The following is a 26,521-nucleotide window of genomic DNA, read 5'->3' on the forward strand; positions in this document are numbered from 1 at the left end:
GAGATGTGAACAAACTTTATCATACAATATAGAAGTTGTTTAAAGGATGTTTTATTTCTTTAAGTCACATGTATAGGAATGTTTGCAGGCAAAAACACAGTTGTGTTTGGCCAGTGCAAGCTCTTTGTACATTTGTATAAGACGTAGGTCAGCTTGTGTGGGTGTGTATGTGTGTGTGTGTGTGTGTGTATGCGTGCGTGTGTGTGCGTGTGTGCTTGTATGTTCCGTGCTTGGATGTGTTTGTGTGCATGCTTGTGGGCAATGTTGCAACATCGGCCGTATATCTGGAGACACAGGATGCAGAGCCTTAAAAAACCACACGGGACTTGAAGCAAATATTTGGAGAGTTGGTTTAAAATGGCAAACAAACACCACGCGGGAAGCTTCCTTACCAGTTAATAAAAAGGACTCAGACGTAAACACTAATATCCTCATCGCGTCTTTGTCGCGGAATCCTAAACAGACATCTTTCTGGACCCAGAGAGTTTAAAAAGCATCTGTCTGATGGATGGATTTGTTTGGAGCAGAAAGCGGTTTAAGGGAAGCACTCGAAATGAAACTATTGGGGACAAATTCTAATTGCTGTCATCTCCACTTTTATGTAAAACAATCTGTACTACTTAATGTTTGGAAAGACTTTAAAGGGAGATAGATTTTCCTTCTTTTTTTTATCAATTAACCCATCTTGAATGTTGTTTTAAACACCATTTTTGTAGTCTTTTGTAATCTTGTGATAGTTTTCTTTTACTTATTGCTAGTACAGGCATATCATAAGCTTGATATCAAGTCAGGTCAAATTTCACAACAGCAGAGTTTGTTTTAGGTGTCAGACTGTGAATGAATCACGCCGTGCTTCCCCGACCTGAATGCTAATGGAATCAAAAAAAATCTTAGTATCTTTTGTTAAAGTAAAAAACAATAAAAAACACTCTTTGGAAAGTTATATGAGGAAAAACCTGTGCATTAATTAGATAAAGAAACATTGTGTGATGCCTATAAGCAGCCTTTTTTCCTCCAAACTCTGTCACTATATCGTGCTCGTAACAAAGCTTGCAGATGCCTTTAACCATCGCCTCAGGTGTCTTATGCTCCCTAGGCATCCCAGCTCCACTTTGACGCTTTCTTTTGTCTTTCTCGTTCCCTTTTCCTTCCCTTTAAAAATCATCCGTCGTGTGCATACATGATTTATGTGCTTTAATGAGATTTCAATACTGAACAAACAATAAAAAATTTGTGGACATCATCGCTTTGGAGGCCTTCAGCCCTAATGGATAGTGTTACGCCCTTTTTCACCACGGCCAGTAATCGGATCTGCAGCTGGCCCCTGGCCCTCGCGCTGTGTATACAAGGGGGATTTTGTGTTTTGGGAAATCTTAGCAGAGAGGAGAAATGGGGAGGAATGTCATGATATCAGGGTATAGGAATATTACGTCTAATCCCAAAGCAAAGTCTAAGCTGAACAAATAGTTGTATTATTTTTCTCAGTAGATTCTGGACTGTTGAGAAGTGAGCAAAGCTGCAACAAACGATGAGAATGGAAGAGTTAGTAATGGATACAGATTTCTTTTTGTTTTAAGCCAAACTTGACAGTAACCACATTAGATTGAAAAGGCAACTGCACCCAGTGATTGTTTAAAATACTCCCAAATTAGATTAAAATTAGCTCAAATATCCAGACTGTATCAGTGCAGCCTATTGGATATTTATTCCATTGTCTACCTTTTTGTTAAATTAAAACAGATGTACATACAAAAAATATAACTCTATTATGTTACATCTTCATACTTTTGTTTTGGCTTAAATTTGATACTATGCTGCAGAGACAGATAAATAATCTAGTAATTTTAGTTGATGTCATTTTCTGATTGAGAGGTCCTTAGTATTTAAATCGCAAATATTAAACATGGAGCTGGTTAGAAGCCTAGAACAAGCTCATGATCTACCTTCAAAACTAAAGTCATTGGTTATACATTCTCCTGTAGGCTATAAACAGCAAACAAAGTAAAAAAAAAAAAAAAAAAAGTATGTTGACTTCCACCCTCCAGCAAGAGTGAGAGCAGTAGAAACAGGAAATCAAGTCGAAAAAAGGGAGTGGAAAATCAGAACCAAATAAGGGACTGAATGTCCAAGCGAGGGAGCAAAAAGAAATCACATAGGAGGATAGATATATACAGTATACGGACATTGAGGACTCAGGTAGGTAACCAGGCAGACTCAGAAAGCCACCTGAACATCACAACAGGATGAGCAGAAGCTTCAGCAGCTTCCCTCAAATCGCTTCCGGCAAAGAAAGTTCGTAAAAATTCCAGACACAGTTGAAATGTATTCTGTCTTTCTCTTTCTCCTTCACCCACTCTGCCTATTTTCCATTTCCCTCTCCATCCCCTTCTCTCTCTCTTTCCATTTTTTTTTTTTTTTTTTATGTCTCACATACTCTTGCATACACACACTCTCCTCCCACGCTGAATTTTCCTCCCACTTTCTACTCCCTCCTTTTCTCCATCCTTCCTCTCTCCTTGCAACACTTTTCTGGGAGAGAGCTGGGTCCCAGTCTAGGCTGCTGCTGCTGCTGCTGCAGCTGCTGCTGGCCGGGGTTGTTAGCCGCCAAATAAAAAATGGATGAACCTGTAGAGCCCCGGTGCTGTTCTCCTGTATCAAGCTGGATACAGAAAGAGAGGGAGTAAAGTGAGAGAGAGAGAGAGAGAGAGAGCGAGAGAGAGAAAGTCAGACTGACATGAAGTACTCTGTTCAGACCACGTCCTACAAATAAAAAAAAAACCCTGTTCATCTTTTATGTCAGTTTTCTCTGTTGTGAAAAAATAATGTAGCCGATACAGGTCAATAAAAGGTCTGCGACTTTTTAGAGATCAATAATTTCAACAAAAAAAAAAAATCAAGGAATGGGTTTCATACTTTGTTAAAGGTTTGAGAAAAGAACAGGTTACTTTGTATGTTAGAATTTGCAGAATATTCAATTTCTGGGGAAGAACTGTGAAATGACAACGGATCTAAAGCTCCTGAACGCAAACAGTTTAAAGGGAATTGAAAGTTTTTAATTCAACTTCAAAGACCGGTGAAGAAATTGATGAGTGGATGGAATAACAGCTAATTTATGTTCACCACCCTTAACCATCCCAAACTCTTTAGATTTAAAAACTGGCTGCTTGTGTTTGTGTTAGACGTATTTTGTTGAGTTTACTGACGTTGTTTGGTAGTTCCTCAGATTTAAAAGAAAAAGACAAGAGGCTGAGACTGTTTCAAATAGCAACGGCATCTATCAGTTTGATATTGTTCTATTGAACTTGAGATAAAGATCATCCGATTAATCAATACTGAAAATTAATGTAGGCTGCAGCTCTGATGTTTCATCTCTACAAGTCATAAATATAAACATTTTTTACATAAGTATTTTTACACTTCAAACCTTCCACACTATCAAACACATCAATGAATGAGAAGAAGAAGAATTTTAGTCTGTCTGTCAATCAGTTGTTGGAGTGATAGAATCAACCAGAATTCCTTTTTTTTAATCCTTCAGTAATATTTTGCTTTATGTAACAATAAAATAATAACATCATGTTAAAGCATGAATCCAATTTTGTTTCCATGGACACCAATCTTTAGTCTACGCCCTTATTAACAGTATATGTGATTACTGCCAGACTATAAGGTACATAGTCTGGCAGAAAATGTTGTTTGCCTTTTGGGAATTCCCATAATGTTTGGGAATGTAGTTAAATAATTACAGCAAACAGATTTCAATTAAAGACCCACTCGAGTTGTTTGTGTGTGTTTGTGTGTGTGTGTGTGTGTGTGTGTGTGTTTCAGAAATCATCACTTATCTTGAACACCCCCTTGGGGACAATAGGCGGAACATGCGTGGCGGGATCAGATCTCTCCCAACAAACAGGTCAAGTCATTATCTCTGCAGAGCAACATGAACCCCGATGTGATTGTCCTGAAACGTTCTGCCTCATTCTTCCTCGTTCTTCTTTCACTTGATTGAAGCGTCGCACGTTTCTCACCTTTCTTCGCTCGACCCAGCTCCCCTTTTGTTTTGGCGCATGGTTGTGTTATATGGCAGGTTTTTATCCGTGTGCGCCCCAGAAAAATACCGATAAGTGTGTGTGTGTGTGTGTGTGTGTGTGTGCGCGCGCGCTCGTGCTCCCACAATGAAACATATATTTGTATTAGTTTGTGATAACAAGTCGATGCATTAGTTAGGAGTTACCCCTCACAGCGATCCACCTCCGTGTCCATCACTCAAACCATTTGTGAGCACATTGATCCTTCCCTCCCTCCCTCCCTCCTCCCTGACTCCCCCCCAATCCTCCCAACCCCTCTCCCCCACCTCCCCCCCTCTCCCATGCTGTATATATTCCCAGGGTTTGGAGGGAGGAGAGTAAGAATGGCTCAGACAGCCATTGATTTTTATTTTATTGGTCTACTAGTGAAAAGAGGAGGGATCGGGGAGGGCCTGAGAGATGTAACTCTGCTGCTAAGTTTGTTCTCAGTTCAGACAGTGTGTGTTTATGTGTGTGTGTGTGTGTGTGTGTTTTAAGGTGGGTTGGGCCTATCTGCTTCAGTCTGTCTGACTGAGACTGTTTTTGTTTTGGGTCAGGGGGTGTTATATGTCTGTCTGAGAGATGTGTGTTTGTGTGTATGCATGTCCAGCTACCTATGAGTGTCATCTCTGTGTTTGCATGTGTGTCAGTGTGTGTCTCCATGCCCACCCTTGTGTGTTTTGTGTGTGTGTGTGTGTGTGTGTGTGTGTGTGTGTGTGTCACTGAAGGGACTGGGGAATCTGGGGCACTGATGGAGCAGGCGCCAAGGGACCTGCATGGACCCCAACACACACGCACACACACACACACACACACACACCAATGCGGAAACACACACACAGCTGAGGTGTATCCTGGTGCTCATTAGAGCTGGTAATAAGGCTGTGCTGCTGGAAGAGGAGGGGGAAAAAAACAGGGAGAAGGAAGAGAGGGAGGGAGGAAGAGGGTGGGAAGGGAGAAAAAGGAAAAAAAAAAAAAACGGGAGATTTTAAATTTTAATAACACTGGTACGATTTTGTAAATCTTTCCTGACAGAAAAGTCCTCATTATTTTCATCTGTCTCGGAGGAGCCTCTCCTCCAGCTCTGCCTCCCCGGGTAAACGGACTCTCCTCTCTCTGTCTCTCTCTCTCTCTCCCCCCTTGTCTCTCTGTCTCTGTAGTTCTCTCTTTCCCATCGTTCTCTTTCTTTCCTCACTCTCTCTGTTTCTCTACACCTGTTTTTATCTTGTTTTTCACTCAGCTGCTTTTTTTGTCCATTTCTGTCCTTCCTTCCTTCCTGTTTTCTTTTTTCTCACTCTTTTGCACTCATCATTTTGACTCTCTCTCCCCCCCCCCCCCCCCCCCTTTCTCTCTCTATCTCTCTATCTTTTTCTAACATGCAGCCAGTATTGTGTGCTGTCATTGGCTGGCATCTAACTTAGAAGAACTGCTGATCCGTCTGCATATAGATTATTTATTTATTTATTAGTTATCTGTTTGTTTTTGTTCTGTTTGTTTGTGGTCAGAGACTTAGACTTAAGGATCATAGTATCACTCTGGATAGCAGGGTGAAGCTTAACCTTCTCAGACTGTGTTTGTGTGCGTGTCGGGGAGTGTGTACGTGGGTCAGCGTTCCTTCTGCACACTTGTACGTGTGCTGTGTGCATTACACACTCCTTCTACAAACCCACACACACACATCTCACCCCCCACCTCTATGTCAAGTGTCAAAGCTGGAGGATGGATCCGGTTTGATAAGTTCTGTTCTGTCTGGCCACGTGTCAGGACGGGATCAACCACACGGCAGAGGAAGACCATGTTCTTCACTCTCATACCTCCCAATTTTGGGGGATTTTTTTTTTTTGTCTTATTTCTTTTTTGATGGGGTTTGGAGGTGGGTTCTTTTTTTTTGTGGGGTACTTTCACTACTTTTGTTGCTTATAGAATTGATGCTAAAACTAAAACGTTTTATTTTTCTCTTTAGAAGCTCATTTGTCTTCTGAGCTGGAGACTGAATATACATGCGTCGATGAAATCTTCCAGTTATAGGAAACCAATTATTTTTTCCTTAGATTTATGAACACTTTTCTATCCCATGAGATTTTTTCCTTTTATAGTGTTTGTAAATGACAAACGAAGAGAAGAAGGAGATGATGAAATGATTTTATAATCGGTCCTTTTACCTATTTAACACCGAGAGTTCATTTTCTATGGTGTCTGATTCTGGTGTCACATCTTTTGTGTGTCGAAAAGGAGGGCGGTACGGTACGATACGTTGCCTGGCCCATCGTAACGATAGTATCACAACACAGTGTTTCTGTGAAGTTTGATACACGCAAGACCATCATAAAATCATACATCACAATATCCTCTCCCCTATAAAGGTAAAGTGCAGGTTAAGGTATTTATTCACTGCAACTTTGTGTCATTTTCACCTCCTATCATGCTTCATCTCTAAACTCCTTTTCACTGCTGACTGACATTATCCCGCTGTCATTTTCCTCTTCTTCCTTTATCCCGCTGTCTACTTCTTCTTTTGCCAATTAACTTCAACCTTACCTTCATTTATGTCATAAGCACTACCTTCAATTGTCATTAAGTGGTGACGCTGTGAGTCAAATTTGCGGGGAAATCTGTTAAGAGCGCTGTATCTGTTTGAATTAAATCATCAATAGTTGGCACCAGCGATACAATAATTGTATCACACGTATCAGGATGATTGTATATAATGCCTTAGCGTTATTTAGACCCACCCCTAGTCCTCAGGCGGTCATAGGAAAAGACTGTGGCTTTTTAAAGTGTCAATGTGTTCAGATAAATCCAAACATTGCTAGAATAAATAATGACTAACTCCTCCCAGTCTGTCTGCCTGGATTATTAAGCACAGGTGTGTGTATATGTGTGCATACAGGTCCTCTGGTCAAAGGTGACCCTTGATTCATAACCTTCACCAGATCTGTTGAATTATTGCCAGCTTATGAAAAGAGATGTGTGAGGTTACGAGTGCTGGTAAAGCCCTATTATGTTTCCTCACAGCGAGAACAGCGAGCGTCATACTTCAGAGTTAGATTTGTAGCGAGATAAGATTTTAACCTTAATTTTATTTCTGCTTCAGCTGATGAAAGTTTTTGACTGGGCAGTGCTAAATTTGTATCAAACATCTGCGTGAGTGCCACAAATAAGATCAGCTACTTTACATTACACTTCAAGACGTGTTTGTGTTAGATTGGTGCGCAGAGAATCAGTTTAGGTCAAAGTAGGTATTTTTGAAAATATCTGTCCCCAGAGAAGTAGCTCTTGAATCACGGCGCTGTCATTTTCCTTACTGCTTTGAACATTTAAGTGTTTGAAGTTACTCAGCATTGTTTTCCACCAAATCAGACTCCTTGTAGTGAATGCAATTCTTCTTTTTTTTTTTTTTTTTTTTTTTTTTTTTTTTACAACATAAGGCCTCCTCACCCAGTGGGATAAAAACTAACTTCCTATTCATTTTCAACCCCCAGGCCTCGAGTCACCCTCCCTTTTTTTCCCCCCTAACTGAAAAGTAACAACACAAGGCAATCTGGATCCTACTCACACACTCACACACACACGCACACGCACACACACACACACACACACACACACACACACACAAGCACCTCCTCTGGGTATTTGGCTTGGATAAATAATCATTCTAAATAATGAATGTCAATTAATGGGGGAAGATGTGGCCTTGCTTAGTATGCTCTGATTAGTGTTTCAGTGGGATCGTTTCCCCAGCTGCTCATCCAAACACCACGATTGCGCTCGCCTATCATGGCTTCTCTTATACTGTTCCCACAACACAGACATGTGGGCACATATTGTATTTCATTACATTTTTTTTCTCTTTATGAAGGCTCAAACCTGGTTAAAGACTGGACTCATAGCACCCATAACACTGTCATGTTAATATGCATTTATTCAAGGATAAACTGTCTACTTATCAGGCAGTACTACTTACAGTGCAAGCAGTAGTTAGTCTAGTGAGATCTTTCTGGTGTTATCCATTCAGAGCATTAAAGTGTGTTATTAGAAAGTTTTGTTTCTGAAAGGACCAGGAGCATGTCTAAAGTTTTTGGACTACTGCAGCAAAACGGGGGTCCTGACTTATGCAGGGGGGGGCATTACATTTTCTGCCCCAACTACTTAAGTTAAGTTATCGTAATAAATCAATAAAAATAACACAACAAGTAGCACTTTAAAAATCGTCCATGCTTAATTCTTTAAAGACCCGAGAAGAAGAATGTAACCCAAAAAGTCTCTGTACAAAATACCAACAGAATTTATTTTTTTTTTAAATCCAAATGTCACAAAAGCAACACAGCCTGATAAGTTGATTTGAACATAAGTCCCACCTCTGATTGTGCAGATAGCCGAGCATAGTTAAGGCTTATGGGGTGGCCAATCAGATTTCACGGGCCCCGGTCTACATCCCCCAGAAAAGGCCACTGCTAAAGACACATAACAAGTGGTTATAGCTTTTAGAAAGCTTCTATAACAGTCTCCTCCATACAGCAGTCGGTATAAATGTGTGTTTTGGAGTGTGTCTGTGGAGTCCTTTGTGCTAAATAAGTTGTACGATGTAGGCACAAAAAAAAAAAAAGGCACACACACAGGAAATACAAAGACGTAAGCATAAAAGCACCGCTGTGATACATAACAACAGTGTGCAGTGTTTTATTTCTGTTGTCCTGTCTTCCATGGCTTTGGGTTTTACCAGCTAAGTGGCGATTTGTGGCTACTGCAGGTCCGAGCTGCTGGACTGGAGCTCGCCCGGTGTGTCAGGCTCAGGCTGAGGGGTTTAGAGGGTAGCAGGGTGACTGAGCAGCCAGCCAACCCCCCCACCTCCCCAGTGATAAATGGCCACAGCATGGGCTATTCATCTCCTGCTTAGAGAAGTGGACAGTGTGCACCCCCCCCCCCCCCCCCCCCCACCACCCTCCTTTTCTCTGCCTCCCCCCTCCACATGTCAGCAAATGTGATAATTCTCTCATTTGTCAGGGGCAGCGGAGGGTTCGCTCGTTTGTGTGTGTTTGTGTCGCTGTCTGTGCATGCGTGGAGGTACAAACTTTGAAGGAGCGCACACACACACACACACGAGATGAGTTGCTCCCACTCTTGATGCGAAGGCCTGTAACTCCTCTGCACACCAGCACCCACTACCTCTCTCTCTGCGTCTCTCTCTCTCCTGTGTGTTTCTTTCTTCAAAGCCCCCTCTTGTCAGGTTTACTTAGGTCACAGTGGGAGAATTTTAAATGTGCAAAAGAGTGAGTCTTTTTATTGCAAATTCCATCGGTAATTCAGTGATTTTATTACCTCCAGGAAACCACTGAGCCACTTTTTCCACCTTATTGTGCAAATAAAGTTTTAGAGGCTGTGCGAACTTATTTATGCATGTCATGCTTGTTTATAAGTGTTTTGCTCTGTTTTCTATGTCAGCATGCGTACCACACGTCAGAGAGACATTTTTACCGAGGATACGTGTGTATGCAAGTCAGAAGAACTGTGTCACATTTACTGAAAAAAGCCTTTCAGCTTTCAGAAAATATTGTGTTTTTACGCTCCCATGGTAGTGATTGTATACCAATAAATACCGTGCATGCAGACCTTATGGTAGCTATTAAACACGATCAGGCTCCAGTTGATTGCTGGTCATTTAGTTAACACATAAACATGTGACTGTTTTACGTGTTTTATTTTTCTCTGCAGACACAATATGACTTCTGTGAACCCTGCCTGATCTTTTGCTCTCTCTCTCTCTCTCTCTCTCTTTCTTTCTACGTCTCTCTCTATCTCTGCAGGATCATCCAGAACCGTGTCCTGGTCTTCATCCTCGGAGCCATCCTCCTTCTCACCATCATCCTGGCCATCTATTTCAATCTGCGAGGCCACTGATCTACGCCCTACACACGCATATATACACACATACTCACACTCGCTCCCCACTGACACAAATACAAACACACACAGCCGTGATTAATAGCGACAAAAGCGTTGCTCTGCTGTAATTAGAACAAATGGTCCCCATGAATCAATGTTTCCAAAGCCTGACAGGGAGCTTTTTTCCATCTCTTTCTCCTTTTCCTGTTTGCTCTTTCTTTCTCTTTTACCCTATTTTTCTACTTCCTTTTCTGTCTCTTATATTTTCTCAGTTCAACCCTCTGTCTGTCAGGCTCTAACTTGCATCTCCAGATGGGGAGATCATTTTATGATAGTTCATATTGTTCACAGCGTTGTCCTCTGTGTGGTTTCGCAGCCCATCCTATACCCTGGTGAACAAAACCGTTTGTTTTTTCTGTCTTCTTTTACGTTACGTTTTTCTTTTTTTGCTACACAATGCAGATTTCGGTACGTAGATTGATTCTTCCAGTATTGGGGGTTGGTCAAATGTTATAGAGGGATGTATGTGTGCATTTGAGACGGAGAAGGAGTGGTATAAGAGTGTTTTGCACATGTTTATTTGAGTGACAGTCATAGTTTGGCAGCCCCACACTGTGCTTGTTACTAACACCAAAAGTAGACACACATTCTGTAGTATTTATGAGCATCTGTAACGAAAAGATTCTTCTTCATGTAGCCCCTACACAGCACAGAGGACAGTGCCTTCATGATGAGAAATGCTGTTCACACTCCTTAAAAAGAAAACGCTCGGCAGAGCCTGAAAGAAATGAGAGAAGAGAGAAGACGCATGTAACAAGTTTGAGGTCAGTTCAGTCAATCAAGGTAAAAAATGTTGTTTGTTTCATTAAGAGCAGGGAGGTTCATTTTCAGGAAACATTTTAGGAAGGTTTCTAAGATTTAAAACAGAAAGTCTACTCTTTCATGTTTTGACTACAAAAACAGACAGAACTAAACTTTAGAGCACAGCACATATTATAGTAAGTCAATACAGGCTTTATAGCCATCGTTCCAGGTCGCCCCTGCACGTCCAGAACTGACTCCCACACCTCATTCCTGTAGACTTTTTACACATAGCTCTCATTGTTCATAATTAAAGATATGATACTGTATTTACTAACATTTAAATCTACATCATGTATAGTGGTTTGATCTCAGTACAAGTGATTCTGTTTCTATTTATTTATAAATGCATCAATGAGTTTTCCATTAAAGTTTCTGTGCTTGAACTGTATTTAAAAAAAAAAAATTAAAAAAAAAGATAAATGGCTATCTGATTTAACATTAGCAACATGTTTTTCTGATTGAAGTTTTTAGACTTCACGCAGACTGCTCACCAGGACCAACTCAAACATGTGGATTTCAAGTGTAGTGTCTTAACGATTTATTTTTTGTTCTTATAAATGGATTTAACTTGTTTTAGAACTTGTATGTTTTGCTCAGTTTCTCTTGTCACGTTCTGAAGATTGTGCTTCAGTTCTCGTTTTCTGTGTTTATCTGTGTGATGACTGATGATGTGATACATTTACAGGTGTTTGAAAAAAAAACGTGTGAGTTTTCTGCTGTTACATTCTTCAGGGGAAAGCCATTCTTCAGGGTGGTGGGGGGGGGGGTGGAATAATCTACATTTAAGAGCATCTTTGGAGGATTTTTCAGAAGTTTGATACATGAATGAGGTCCTGTACACGACACGAACGCACACACACTTACACACATGGAGGTGTGGAGTATTGGAGTGTGCTTGGCGTGGTGGTTCCCAACGAGGACATTTGCTATTCTGTTTCAGGGCCACGGTCTCCATTTTTCCGAGATGCGGGGGTGTCTTGGTTGGTGAGCCCCCAAACACCCCCCCCCCCCCCCCCCCCCTCCTACCAACCATCATTTCACAGGCCCTCAGCAGCCGCAGCGCCGCCGTCTGCTTCAAAGCCTCAAATTAATGGCCGACAAAATAGCATGCCTCTGACCGTCCCATGCGGGGCCGACCCACCAAGACTTATCATTAAAGTGAAGGAATAATGAAAGGAAGAGGAAGGAAGGAAGTGGAAGGAAGGAAGTGAACAAGGAAGTGTAGAGGTGGGGGGTGGAAGGGCTGAAATCCCTGGCAGTTTGACAAACCTCATCTGATAATGACCCTCGTTGATTGTTTTTTCACCCAGTGCACTGTGTGTGTGTGTGTGTGTGTGTCTGTGTCTGTGTCTGTGTGTGTGTGTGTGTGTGTGTGTGTGTGTGTGTGTGTGTGTGTGTGTGTGTGTGTGTGTGTGTGTGTGTGTGTGTGTGTGTGTGTGTGTGTGTGTGTGTGTGTGTGTGTGTGTGTGTGTGTGTGTGTGTGTGTGTGTGTGTGTGTGTGTGTCTGTGTGTGTCTGTGTAGCCTACCTACGTGCTGATGTGCTCTCTTTTTTTTTCCCTCTCCCTCTCCCTCTCTCTGTCTCTCTTTCCTCCTCTCCCTCTTGTACCCCCCTTCTCGCTACCTCTCCTGCCACCTTTCCTCCTCCTCCCTGTCCTCCCCCCCCTTCCCCCCCCCCCCTCCCAGCCTGTCAGATGAGCGGAGCAGTAGCTAGCGAGCGAGCGGTGGAAGGCAGCGTGGCGGCGGCTTCTATTTGAAGTTGTAATGGTGTCAAAAAGTCAGGGCTGACTGACAGACGTCAGTCCCACAGGGCCTCATTAAAAACAGACCCACTTGACAAGGAAATAATTGAGCGCCGGCGACAACTCGGGGGCCCCTCCGCGTTTTAGATGTTTTTATTTTCTTTTCATTATTAGCGCCGAGCTATTATGTTCATTAAGAAATGGCATTAAAACAAGTTTTTAAAAGCGAGGAGAGCGAGGGAGGGGCAGAGGGAAGGCTGAATGCATGGAGGTGGGAAGATAACGATTTGTTTAGAGCCTTCGTCCCGTTTTATTATTTAAACAGGAGCACCGTCATGTGATACCTTGGCAGACGTCGGCTGTCATCTGCCACTCCTCCCTTTTTCCCCCTCTTTTTTTTCTCCTTTTTACTCATCCCTCACTACCCCCCCCCCCCCCCACCCCACCCCTCAGCTTTTATCTCCCCCTCCTCTGTCCATCCTTTTCCTTTTCTCCACCTGTCCATCTCTCTCTCTCTCTCTCTCTTCTCATACCTTACTTTACCTCCCTTTCTCTGAGCGGGGGTGTCGTTGGAATTTGAACTAGATTATTCATCAGTGCCCCCCCCCCCCCCCCCACCCCACCCAACGCCTCAGTACCACCACCACCACCCCCCTTTTTTTCTGCTGATTTGGTTTTCGACAAGCGTCTCTCCGCAGAAGGCTGAGGATGAAAACTTGTCAAAAATAGGTTATATCTTATTCCAAGGGGCAACAATAGCAGCAGGTACAGACACCTTTTAATATTTAATTTAGACGGGTGTTAACCCTCCTTAAGTGACTGGAGCTGTGTCTTCCATACAGACACCAGGAGAGAAGGGGGGGGGGCAGTTAATTATATGATGTCTGAAAGTGATTTTGAAACTCTCTCTCCGACTTCTCCTGAGTCTTTTGGCGTCCCTGTTCGTTTTTTTTTCAAACCACGTCCGCTTTTCCCGCTGCCCAGTGAGAGCTGAAACATTTCCACCTGAATCACATTCAGTTCCTCGCGTAATGTAGTAATGATAAATCAAGTGTTGTGATATGGATGGTTTTGGTCTTCTCTCTTCATCAGCAGAGTGTGATTTTACTTTGCACCGCCATCTTGCGTCAGACCGCCTATCATCCCCTCGTGTCTCGCTCAGCGGTAACTCCTGTTCTCACTGATCTTTTCCAGTAGGTTTACATTAAAGCAACAACAAAAAAAAAAAAAAGGGTTCCTCAACAAGGAACCTCTGTGAAGCACCACCATTTACAAAAAAAAAAAAAAAAAGCCTGATGTTTGTCAGCCATTTACCACCACAAGGGATTGTGACAAGCGTTGTTTCAGCTGTCTGTCCCCCCGGCGTAGGGGCGGGCCTTAAACGGGATAAACAGCCCCAGTGGTGGGATCACAACAGGAGGGTGGGCGCTTCATCTCCAGGAGTGTCCACGATGTTGCCACCCCCTACCACACAGCCACATATTAAAGAAGGCCCTGCAACAACAGCTCTCCAAGAAAAGAAAAAAACACAATGGCACTGTTTGAGCAGTACAATGAATCTTCTACTGTTTGATTTCACACACACACACACACACACACACGTATGGTGGACGCCCCTTCAATAAAACGACACACACGCTCCACTGTATGTCTGTTAGAAGAGGAGCCATGTTCCCCGCTTGTACACGCCACCCGTCCTAGCAGAATGGCTTTCTTTCTCTCCTCGGCCCTTTATCTGTCTTTTCTCTCGCCCCCATCAGTGCCGTCGACCGTTTTAATGGTGTTTGTGCTCACAAAGAAATGACAATGCCCCCCATTATTTGAGGAAGTCACAGGGGCTACAGTCATACATACATGGATGCTTGTGTGCATGTGCATGCAGGATGTGTCCCCCTGTGGAGGAGGTGGAACTGGAGTTCCTGGTGTAAAGGTTATGTTGATTTGTCAGTATGCACAAATATCTCTTTGCGGTAATGTCACTATGACTCATTCTTCCAGGATCAGCAGGTTATCTTGTCTGTTAGTATAACCAATCAGAATCTGAGCCGCTCCTAAACTAAAAAGACTTTTGTGATCGCTGTCATTGTCTGTGTTTACAGTCTGTCATTAAAACAGTTCTGGATCTCGGCAACCAAGAAGCTGTGTCATAACTTGCATTTCCCTTCTCCAGCTTCCGTTTGCTGCCATTGAACACATGTCCTAAAAAAAAAATAACACTCAGGGAGAGACCCGACTGGGAACAAGTTAGGACGTAAAGCCAGGAACTGACATTTCCAAGTCCATAGCAGCCTCGTCTGCCTCCCTTTTTGATTTTAAGGGCACAGCTAGCCTTGTGCAGAAGACACTCTAATACTGTTTGCCATGGAGACAATAGAAACACAAAGAGCCGGGTCAGAGCCAGGCTGAGCCAGGCTAAACCACTCAGCACCCCCTCCTTCCTCATCTCCCCTCCATCTCCATTTCCATCTTACCTTCCATCTCCCTCCCTGTAGAATACTGCCACAGCCTTTGAACTGAAATTAACACTTTACCACTACAAAGACATACAGTTGTAACCAGCGATGTCATTTGCATGATAATGAGGAGATGGAGAAATAGGAGCTGTTTTATAGCTGCATGCTTACGTTGCTATTTAGATGTTTGCCCTTTGCCATTTCAAAATTAAAGACCTAACTGTGTATAACTTCATGAGGAGCAGAGTGTACCCGAGTAGATGTTACATATGTTTATCAATCAATTGATCAATTCAATTTTATGTAGCTCCAAATCAAAACAAAAGTTATCTTATGACATTTTACATATAGAGAATTTCTACTGTTATCTTTGTAATTTTAATTTAAAAAAGACTCAACATTTATACACCATGAGCAAGCACTTGGCTAGGAAAAACTGCCTTTTAACAGGCAGACACCATGAGCAGAACCAGACATATTGGTGAACCACCATCTACCGTGACTGAATGGCTAATGAAATGAAGACAGAGCAAGACATAGAAATGGAATACAGATAACCAAATAAAATACTTTCCGATAAACATTTAGTAGGTGCACTATGAAAGGCTTTTGGAGTGGATTTGTAAAGGTCATGTTATTTTCTGGTACCCAAGCAAAAGTATTTAAAAAGTGGACAAATGATAGTAAGAGAAAAAAAACTAGCACAAAAGTGAGAATCTGTCTAAAAGAGTCCAGGTTGCCCGGAAGACACTCAGTGGCCTGGACGTTCAAAGAGATGAGGGTTTAGTCGGGCTCGCCCCTGTACAGTAATTTACTTTGCATATGGTGTCTTAGCAGACACGATTCTAAATTTCCAACTGGGAGGCATCAGTGGAGGAATCACTGTCTTCAAAAGACGGCCTGCCAGTCACGCTCCTCCCGTAGCTGGAGATCTGAGCGTGCACTGATAACCCGCGACATCTTTCTGGAAAAACGGGGAGTCGATCAGCTTTGATGGAGCACATCCGCCATGACAGGCTACTGAAGAGCTCGCTAATCAACGGGGGAGGGGAGGGTGGAGGGTGGAGGGGAGGGCATCGCTTAGCATGACAGCTCAGAGGAGAAGGGTGGTGAGTGCACGGACGGACGGACGGACGGACGGATGGACAGATGGAGAAGGTGTGCACTTGCAAATTCGCTGTGAAGCTACCCTAACTCTTAGACATGCAGGTAGTTGGAAGGAATGCTTGATGATGGGAAGACAGGAATGTGTGTTATTGTCTCGTGGTTACAGAAAGAGCAATACCCCCAGCATTCTGTTACCTACCCCCCCCCCCCCCCCCCCCCCCCCCCCCACAAAACCTTCGCCTCAGATGGTTGGTGGCAATTAAATATTCATGAGAGGGCATCCAATCCCAGAGCTCGCTAGCACACTTTTCTCCACATAGGCCAGGAAGTGGAATTGGATTCTTATGAGGGCGCCTGTTTCAGGCTGGCGCGTGGGGTCAATTGAATCTGGGGTCCAAAGGTTACAGAACCTGTATGATGTCCTCTGTCTCTTGGGAAATAGTGACGTTCTAGCAGCGCAAGGCAGATAAAAGAATCTTGCTTTGTCCTTATCTATTTCTCCAAGAAAGATGGTCCTGCAAGTCATTTTTCTAGACTTAGGGACATCACTGGTGTGGTTTAGAAGCGTACTATTTATGGACACCCGCACTCAAGCTCCAAAATTTGAACCACGTATCCTCAAAAACATGCACACATTCTCGTATCCTCGTTCACAGCCTTGGAAACACACAAGAAGGAGACACACTCACAGTCTTAAACACACACACACCTCTCTATTGAGACATATAGATGTGGCAACAAAATGCACAACTTTTTGTTCATCTCAAGGACTTGTGAGGGCCCCAGTGAACTGAGAGGCCATATTGATTTTCCCTCTTTTCATGCTGTGACTCTGGGATTACCCATTTTCTCATTCATTTTTAAAGACAACTCGTGAGATTCTTACTTCCCCTTTTCTCTCGGTTTTTTTCTTTTTCTTTCACCTCTCCCCTCCCTCCCTCCAACACACACACACACACACACAATCCCCCCCCCCCCCCCCCCAGACCAGCACAGCAGTTGTACCTACCCCTTCTCCACAGCCAAGTCCCTCCTTGACCCTGAAAATTGTAATTCAGCCATAGATCACAGCTGCTGAATATTAGGGCTTACAAAAGCAGTTAAATAAAATATGTTGAAATCGTCCAATCCCAGAGGCCACAGCAGAAATTCTAATCAGGTGAGAGAAAGGGGAAGGAGTCAGCAGGGGGATTATGGGTAAAGAGAATCGCCTGGATCTACCAGGCTGGAGTGAAGAGCTAACATACTGTAGAGGAGGGATTGAACCCGAATCATAGCAATCTTAACGCTTTTTCATGTGATAGGATTGAGGGTTTATAGGATATGTGAGCTCTATCAAGATTGTAACACTGCTTAGTTTATAATTTAATTCTAAATAAAATGCATCATGTTAAATATATCCAGAAACATAACAAGTCGTCAATAAATTACAACACAAATTCTATTTCTGTATTTTAAAGACATTTCTTACACAGAATTTCAATAAACCCATGACATACTGTTATCTTTAATTAGTTCCAAAACCAACATTGCCTCTCTCTAAAGGTCTTTAAAGTTGGCAGCTTGTCGTAACCTGCAGTGTCAAGCAAACTATTTTCAAAATAATTGAGTCTCCGGGTATTAATACACTCATTTTATGCTAAACAGGCCAACAACACTTTTGGCCTATAGGCTTTTCTTTGACCGGCGTAGGAGGGGGTCAAAACATATTAATTATTCTGTTGGCATGCTTGTTAAAGTGAACCACAAAGGTTGCCCCAACTGAGGACCATTCATGAGACAATGCCGCATTAGATTATGAGATTGTATGTTATTTTTCCATAGAGTGGAGAACAAATAAATCTATTAGAAAGAGCTGGAGCAAATCCAGAGTTTACAGCACCGTAAATACATGCAAGGCTTCGTTGTTTTTTTCTTTTCTTCTTATTGTTTAAAGGTTGAAATGCACCACAATAAATACTCCTGAAAGTAAAAGCGAATGCCACGCTTCATTGACACGATCAGAAAATCATCAACCTACCTCATTCACAAACATGCCATGTGAAAGTTTTCACGCCTTCTCTCTTCATTGTTCCCACCAGTGGGCAGCCTGGACTCAGCCACATGTAAAACAGCTGGACAGTCCAGAGAGGGGTGATTGATCGTGCTTCAATCCCTCAGCGGTTCTCCAGACAAGGAGACGCTCGATTACACTCTGGGATCAAAATGCTGAATTCACACACTCTCCTCCAGGGAGAGAGAGAAAAAAAATGTCCTGAGACCTTCGCCAGGCAAATTCTGCACACCACCCAGCAATCTGGTTTTTAGGACTTTGTGCTTTGTTTTTGGCAACCAAATATGCATCAACCTTCATTTTGCTGTGTCGGTACAAAACAACAGCAATGCACGCCAGTCTTATTCATTGCAGCAAAAACAAATGTAAATGAGCTTTTAGCTTCTGAAAACCCCTGCTAGGTGTGTTTACCAAGATAAAGGTAGAATGTGAATACTTCATATGTGTAGGAGTGGACTTCTTTCAATGAAGTCTAGTTTGAAGTTAAAGGTAAACAAAACAAAACTTTTTTTTCTGGACGTTCTGAGGAACAGCAGATTGTTAGCAATCATCTGGACCTTCCTTACAGGCTATTTATGGGCACTATGGGAATCCATACCTTGCCCAAGCAAGTTAGACCCCAAAAGTCCAGTTATTGTTGACTAATATGAGTGCTCCATATCGACTTCCTTGGCCCTGGCATTGTTGGAGGGGGTCGGTTTCAGCATAGTACAGTAGCTCATGCATGAGCACAAGCACTGGTACACAACATAGACATGTACTATGGCCTAATCTATGCGACTGTAAAGGGTTGAAGTTGGTTCGATGCAGGGTCCAGTGTTCACTCAAAATTTGGGCAGACGCAAATATTCAGAGTCAGCTGGATTAAACCCACAAGAACTGGGAGGTCTTTGGGGATAATCTGCCACCATTTAGTATTACGGCGTGATGACGTAAGTACAAGAGGTAACCGTGCTCTGGCCTGGTTGGGCCCAGATCAGTGTTACCCCTTTTCCACCAAGGTGGTTCTAGGGTGAGTGCCTAATCTGCAATCAGTTCTTTGTGTTTCGACCACCAAAGTTTTATAAAAGTCTGTTTTAAGCTTCTTTCATACTCAGTGTTTGATTGGAAAATGTCATTGTGAATGACTTCTACACTAGTAAGTCTATCAGTGGTAGAAGATCTGTTTGGCATACCTGCCTTTAAAGAATGATGTGAAGATCCATGAAATATTTGACTTTGAAATTAGACTATGAATTTCATCATGATGTTTTAAATTCAAAGTGAACATGGGATAGATCAAAGGCAATACATATAACCAAGTCAGTCCCGTGATTTCGTTAGGCTTCAACTTTAACTTTAATTCTATTTTTCCCTGAGGAAATATGATGTTTTGCTGTCAGGTTAAACAGAAGATGTATTGAAAATGAACTGCATTCCATGTTATACTAACCAGAATGAATTCCCAACAAATAAGAACACTTGTTTGCATAGCTTAAAACCTTGGATTTAAGTACTGAGGAACACAAATGGTCGCAGCTGTATTAACCCCTGTGGACACAATGGCACCAGGGTCGATGCAGTCATTGCGAGAGCACTTCTAAAACTCATAGAAATCATGCCAATGGACAAAATGTCTCTCTTAAGTGTAATAACATAAGATGCTTATTCAACCCAGTAACTGTTTATGCCCATTGATATCAAATGCAATCACCTTGTATGCTCAGTTGATGGCATTGGTTGAAGGACACAGCATTAAGAAAGGACATGATCTTACAGTTGCACAATGGGCCTTTCAATGGACACCCAAAGTGCTTATTAATGTAGAAATGCTTTCTCATTCGGTTGTCTTTATGCGAAAGCAGGATAATGGGATGGAGAAGTACGTTGGGGCGAGAAATTGTGTGACTAGGAACTTTTTGTTATGAGTACCTGCCTTTCTGTAAAGAATGAAGGAAGGTCAGTTGCTGAACACTTATCTCTATTGGTCTGTAGTGCTGTGGCCTTGGGCTCATTTCTCTTACTGACTGTACGTTGCATTATTGTGTTCATTATGTTGGACCTTCTTTCAGGTAGCATCCTCTCTCCATTTTTTATTTGTGCTCTTTCAGATGTGCATCTTCCTTTGTTATCAGAGGTGATATGTACATTTCATACAGCTGTTATTTTGATGTGTTAAGACATAGCCTCAAAGTCAGGTTGCTTTTAATTATTCATAAGAAAACAATTTTGAGATTAAAACACTAACAAAATAACTTTTTTCTCTGTGGGGATGAAGCTGTGTACTGAATTTGCCTTTCAATTGTAATTAAAGAGATCCTTCAGATGGACCCAGACAGCATTGTGGTGCAGTCTGGGTCCATCTGGTTGAATAAGAGTCAAAAGAAGTTTTGTAGATATGAAATTAAATCATATAAAAGGTGCTATATGTAACTTTTTACATGTATAAATCGTTTTTTTTATCGCCCATTAATAAGCGAACGGTTAACTGATGTGAAAAAGTAGATGTTCACTGTCTATCTGTGTTGCCTGTATAAAAAGTTTCCCCGGGTTGTATTTTCTGCGAAAGCTCCAGGAAGTGACATTTTTGCAAACTAGAAAGATAATGGGTATTTTAACTTTCCAGTTTACCACAACTTGTAGTATTTCTGTCGGTTATGACAGCATTCAACATATTTAAACCATACTGACATTTTCTATGGAGCCCTGGAGTTGACATGGATTTTTTTTCCCTTGTTGCTGTGACATCAAGCTCAGGGTGGGAACCCCGACTGTAAATATTAATGGAGGATGGCTGAGTGATGTCACCCATCTGTTAATGCAGGGGGCTTTGGAGTACCGTCAACGGCTGTCTCCATGCTGGAAATGCTGTCTCAACCTAACTTTCAGTCAATGGGTGAATGGGTGAGTATGTGTCTTCCGGTGCTGCTGCAGTCAGCCTCAAGTGGACTCTTGCCCTTAGGGCGCGGTCACACTGGCCATCTGTATCGTGCCCAAGCGCGCTTCAACGCTATAGTCCAGTTCGTTTGACCAGTGTGACCGCTCCGTAACTGATTCCGGCTTTAAAAGAAAACTTTGACCACGTCAGGTATAACAGCGCTTCTGTGAATTCTACATGATTGCTTCTGTTTTTTTATCAGCACCTAAAGGCGGCAGTACTGAGATACACAGTGCGTTGTAGGTCTGTCCTCTGTGTGTCAGGAACGGGAAGGCGACTCGAATTCAGAAAGGGGAACACTTAGAAGGCAGCAAAATAGTGGCAGCCCCTGATAATGCACTACAGATCTACGTAAGAATGTGAGTTCAAGTCACTGGGATCTAATGATAGCTAGTTTGCTATACCCCTCATACCTGTTAAATAATGTTTTGGTGGCCTATATTCCAGGCAAAGCTGTGCCTTTTTGTTCTCTCCAACAATTGAAGGCTTTTGAAAGCACCATTTGAAAAAACCTCTCTTTGGAAAATCAAACATAATCTGCTAAAAACATCAAGCTCACATTTCAAGGTTTTTTTTTGCACGCATGACATGTTGGTGCAAATGTAAATAAATAGATAAGCTCACAAATAAATGCAATGCTACAACTTCTTGGAAATTATGCAGAGGTTAATCAGTGTTCATCGTTAATCCGAGGTACATTTCAGCGGATACGGTTCCTTGACTGAGCAAAGACAAAAGGACACATGGGTTCAGGTTTCTTCCAACTGTCAGGATGTCTCAGTAGGTGTCTGTCAGAGGTTTAACTCCACAGGTTAAGAGACACAGACTGATGGATGATGGATATCCACTAGAGAAGACACTAGCCAAAGAATGCCTGACACTTGGTCAAAGACAAGCTGAACATGAAGCTGGAGGCCATGGTCCAAAAGACTTGCTTCAAGGAACAAGAAATCAACATTCTTTCTGTAGAATGAGGGAAACTTCTGTCTATTTATTTATATATATATATATATATATATATATATATATAAATGCATTTGCTGAAATTACTAAATTATGGGTATGTCATTGAAGTACTTTCAGTGCAGTTACATCCAGTGAATGAAGGAAATCCGTCACATTAAATTTGAAAATTAGTCTCTAGCTGTGATACATGTGTCGTGGACCAAATCTGTGATGTCAAAAGTGTTCTGTGTATTTTCATCACAGGTCGTTGCAGGACCTCATGATCCTGGGAGAACGTCGAGTTTTGTTTGACCGATCAATCCGCTCTGATCACCACCTCAATTTTGACTTTCTCTGAACTGTTGAGTCATTTTCTTCCTCCGTCACTAAGCATGGCTTATCTGAGGGTCTAATTATGCCACAGATGGGTTTTAAGTAATGATTAGTGTGGTTCAAATCTTGAACACCCTCAAGGGGTATACCTTGGTCATCTGTAAGAAGCACTGAGAGCTGAGAACAAACGTTGGTTTATGATTAAACCCGTATCTTTTCCATCCATTGCATGCTGTGACCAACCAACACCCCCATTTGATACTGGCCATGCCATTTCAGCACCATGGACAGATTCAGGGACATTCAGACTGAAGGTACCTCAAGTATCATTTTCCAAATTCATCATCAAAACTTAACATACTCTGCTCTTTTAATCATTTCTATTATTTTTCCATCAGGCTTTGAAAGTGATATGTGTTTAATTATAAATGTTCTTTGGACTGACCTCAGCCGTAACGCCAAAATGTTGTAGCCTGTAGATTGACAAGAATAGACACAGGTATCAAATCAACCAGAAAGTACACCAACTACAAGAACTCCATTATCATTGGGTAGCCAAAGTAAAGCAATGCCTCCTGGCCACACATGAAATAGTGTTTTACATGATGTGACGCACACTGGTATTCAGCCAGACAAGGTGGTGATGAAGCAGAGGCCCTCCTGGTTACAATACGTCTCCTTAAAAACAAAAATCCCTCAGCGCAGCTCCAGCTTCAAGCTGATGTGCTATAGGGAGCGGGGGTCATCGGTTCATCCGTCAGAGAGGCTCCTCGCTGATGGATGGCACTGAGAGCAACGCGCGCCCAATCCGCTCCAGCCCTAACCGCGAGAAAGGGCCTTCGCAGGCAGGGAAATAAATAAATAAACAGCAACATCAAAGGGATGTTCAAAAGAAAAACAAAGCCTGCACACGTTCGTTTGCAAACACACACACAAGCGCACATCGGCTCTCTCGCACACATCCGGCGAGAGAGAGAGAAAGGGGAGGCGGAGGGAAAAATACAAAGGACTGAAAGCATACACATAGTTTACTCTCCGATGACACTCAGCTTGAAGAAAATCTAGACAAAACAAGGCAGAGTGGCAAAAATTGGAGTGTTTGATGGTTCGATATTCTCGCTGAAAAGACTCAAAAATAAAGATCAGGCCAAAACTGTATACAGTTTCAGATTTTCTTTTAAAAACAACAAACACCCAAAATGGTCTTATCCTCAGATTCCGTATTGGGGAGAGGGCTACCTCTGCCAACAGGACACTTTGTGCACAGTGACCATCCATACAACACATCTATGCGCAGTACACCAAACAGAATAAGACCAAAGAAAAATCCCCTGCTAAACTTGCAAAAATGAGTCGAAGAAACTATATAATTTTTTACACCTGCAAAAAATGCAATGCATCTCTAACTGTGTTGCCAGCAACGCAACATCTCTGTGCTCATCTTCTTGCACATATTTTATTTAGCTTATAAGCACATTCAGCAGAAAATGGCTCCTTGCTATACTGATGAGCCCCATTGCTATGAATGTCTCACACACTTGATGAAGTGAATATTAGCGTCTTAAGAAATGTGGTGGTAACTAAAGCCCACTTATCTTGTGTTGCGGCCAGATTATCCAATGAACACACCGGAAGTGCAGGCTGAAATATCATAATACCAGACCTACCTGTGAGCGGATATTTTGAATATTTTCCATTTTTCGTCCCACAAAAAAACACCTTAACCAACAATAAAAGAATCCTGCAAACAAGTAATCTTAGTGTTTTTGTTATTTTTGGGGGTATTTTTCCTTCACTAGACAGGACGGCTGAAGAGATACAGGAAAGTCCGGGAGGAGAGAGCAGGGGGACGTCATGCAGTAACGGGCCGAGGTCAGCTTTCGAACCGACGGCTGCTGGGACAAGAACTACAGCCGCCGTACATGGGGCGTGCGCCATGACCAGTAAGCTGAATAAATAAATACAAACTAATGGGACTAAGAGCTACATACTGTAGAAAGTATTCAGAATGGCCTAACACGCTGTTTCTTTTGGCCCTTTTATAAATTACACATAAAAACATTTCCATTGATCTCGCCAGTAAGGTCTGCCATATGCTTGAAACCAGTGGGGATCAAGCTACAAACCTCATCTATGTTAGTACCATCCTCTACCCGAACACTCGCACAAAATCAAACAAATGTAAGAGCACCTTTTGTTCGAGTGCCTTTAATAATTTACCGGAGCATGTGACCAGTTAGTTTTCCCTTCATGTGTTTCTGGACAGATAATCCTCTGCTGGGATTGTAAAGGAGGACCAGCAAGTCAAAACGGAGACAAAGACGAGCCTATGTGAGGTAACTTCATGCAATCTTTTAAAAAAGAAAAAGTTCCGACTAAATAACTTTTTACCTGCTTGAATCCCACAGGATCCAATCAAAAAAGTGCCTGTGCGTAATTGTGCAAGCTGAAGAATATTTTGATGCTAGTAAGAAACCTTCTTTGTATCTTCTTTGCATTCAATGAAAAACTTTCGTCATTTACATCTAACGGCATTTATCTCGCATTCACTGTGTTCTTCTTTGTTTCATTTATCTGATTCCTGTGAACTGCAGCTAAATGTTATTGTTTTCATGATCGTTGTTATCGGCAAGCAGGAACCTCAGCAGACTGCGAGAGCTTTGGTTGGTTGGGGAGTCTTGCTTGCATGGCCTTGAGTTAGTCAGCATGGGCTCATCCCATGAAATATTGAGGAAGCTGAAGCTGGAAGGGCTGGGCTGGGGCCTCATGTTGGGGTGTGAATGTGTGTGTGTGTGTGTGTGTGTGTGTGTGTGTGTTTGTGTGTGCATGGTGGGGTTTGCCTGACGGTGGAAGCTGTGGATGTTGTGTCAGCTCCCCGAAACCAAAACAAACTCCTTAGCCCCCCAGTGTACTCCTAAAATCAGAAAAGTGGATTGCAATATACCTTCCATTGAAAATATACCATTCTCTCTCTTGTTTGCTCACTCAGCTCTCTCCTTCTTTCTGTTTTGCACACACAAACACACACACACACACACACACACACACACACACACACAAGCGAGGCTAGGTTTAATCTCATCCTTATTCCCTTACCCTTAATCTTTGTTTCTTTGCATCTCCATTTCCCCATGCAAATCAGCTCCTCTCATCTTTCTTCTTTTTGCTCCCTCTCTTTCTCTCTGTTTTGCAATCATCCAACAGAGCTGCTGTATGTATGTTTCTGCGAGTGTGTGTGTGTGTGTGTGTGTGTGTGTGTGTGTGTGTGTGTGTGTGTGTGTGTGTGTGTGTGTGTGTGTGTGTGTGTGTGTGTGTGTGTGTGTGTGTGTGTGTGTGTGTGTGTCTAGTCAGTCAGAGAGCTGAGCTACAGTACAGACAGTTTAGTACAGTTGAAAGAGCACATCAGACTTCTGCCCTGCTCTCTCTAAGGGCTGATAATATGGGCCCTTCTTACCTGTTAGGAGCTAGTGAGCCGCTTTCTCCTCCCTTTAAATGAACTTCAGAGGGGAGTCAGATTGACAGGAACACAGAGAGGGCTGCCCCGTTTGACTGGCGGTCCTGTCAAGGTGAACCCCAAGGTGCTCTTCGGGGCCCGGGCTGCTTTCCACAAGGCTGCCCTGCTGAGCTGATTGGCTCTTAATGGTACAGTAATGACCAAAACAAATCCTCTCACACACACAAATCCTTACCGTTGTCTCATGGTAGGGTGTGTTATCTCAAAAAGATTCTAGAAACTCAAAGGTCTCAACTAGCTAATTTAGCGATTTAACATCAGTTGAGCCTCTCTATTAATCCTTGTTTCAAAGTCTGTGAGAAAATATGAGGCTGAGTTTAGCCGTTGTTTGAGAAACCATTAAGAGTGCGTGGTCTCGTTTTCCTCCCCTGACAGATTCTGCATAATAATAAAGGCGAGGGGAAGCCTCTCTTAAAGCCTCAGCACCTTAATAGCCTGTATGATGACACTTTATCTATAGTTTGTGCATATAATCACCAAACTAAAGGGGGCGACCCCAGGGCGTGGGTTCACCCGTTGACATTTGACATCTTTATAATTAACTGGGAAGGTCTAATCTCTGCCTTCAAATGACGCATGGCCACATTCCATTTAATATGCTTATAAGCACTATGTATTATTCAAATATGCAGATGAGGCTCCGTTAGA

At 42.5% G+C, this 26,521-nt stretch overlaps 1 protein-coding gene across 4 annotated transcripts in view; it reads left to right on the forward strand.

The window, feature by feature from the left end:
• The window catches only part of vti1a (vesicle transport through interaction with t-SNAREs 1A), a 117,993-nt gene extending 106,603 nt beyond the window's left edge, over nt 1-11,390 (forward strand). For all 4 annotated transcript variants that reach the window (XM_061028967.1, XM_061028965.1, XM_061028968.1 and 1 more), the window contains one exon: nt 9,869-11,390. Coding sequence is in view for 2 of the 4 variants with exons in the window: in XM_061028965.1 (XP_060884948.1) it covers nt 9,869-9,962 (94 nt within the window). In the remaining 2 variants the exon portion in view is untranslated. The remainder of the gene's footprint in view (nt 1-9,868) is intronic.
• The last annotated feature ends 15,131 nt before the right edge of the window (nt 11,391-26,521 follow it).

The sequence above is a fragment of the Labrus mixtus genome, chromosome 21 (genome assembly GCF_963584025.1).
Source record: "Labrus mixtus chromosome 21, fLabMix1.1, whole genome shotgun sequence".
Classification (NCBI taxonomy): Eukaryota; Metazoa; Chordata; class Actinopteri; order Labriformes; family Labridae; genus Labrus; species Labrus mixtus.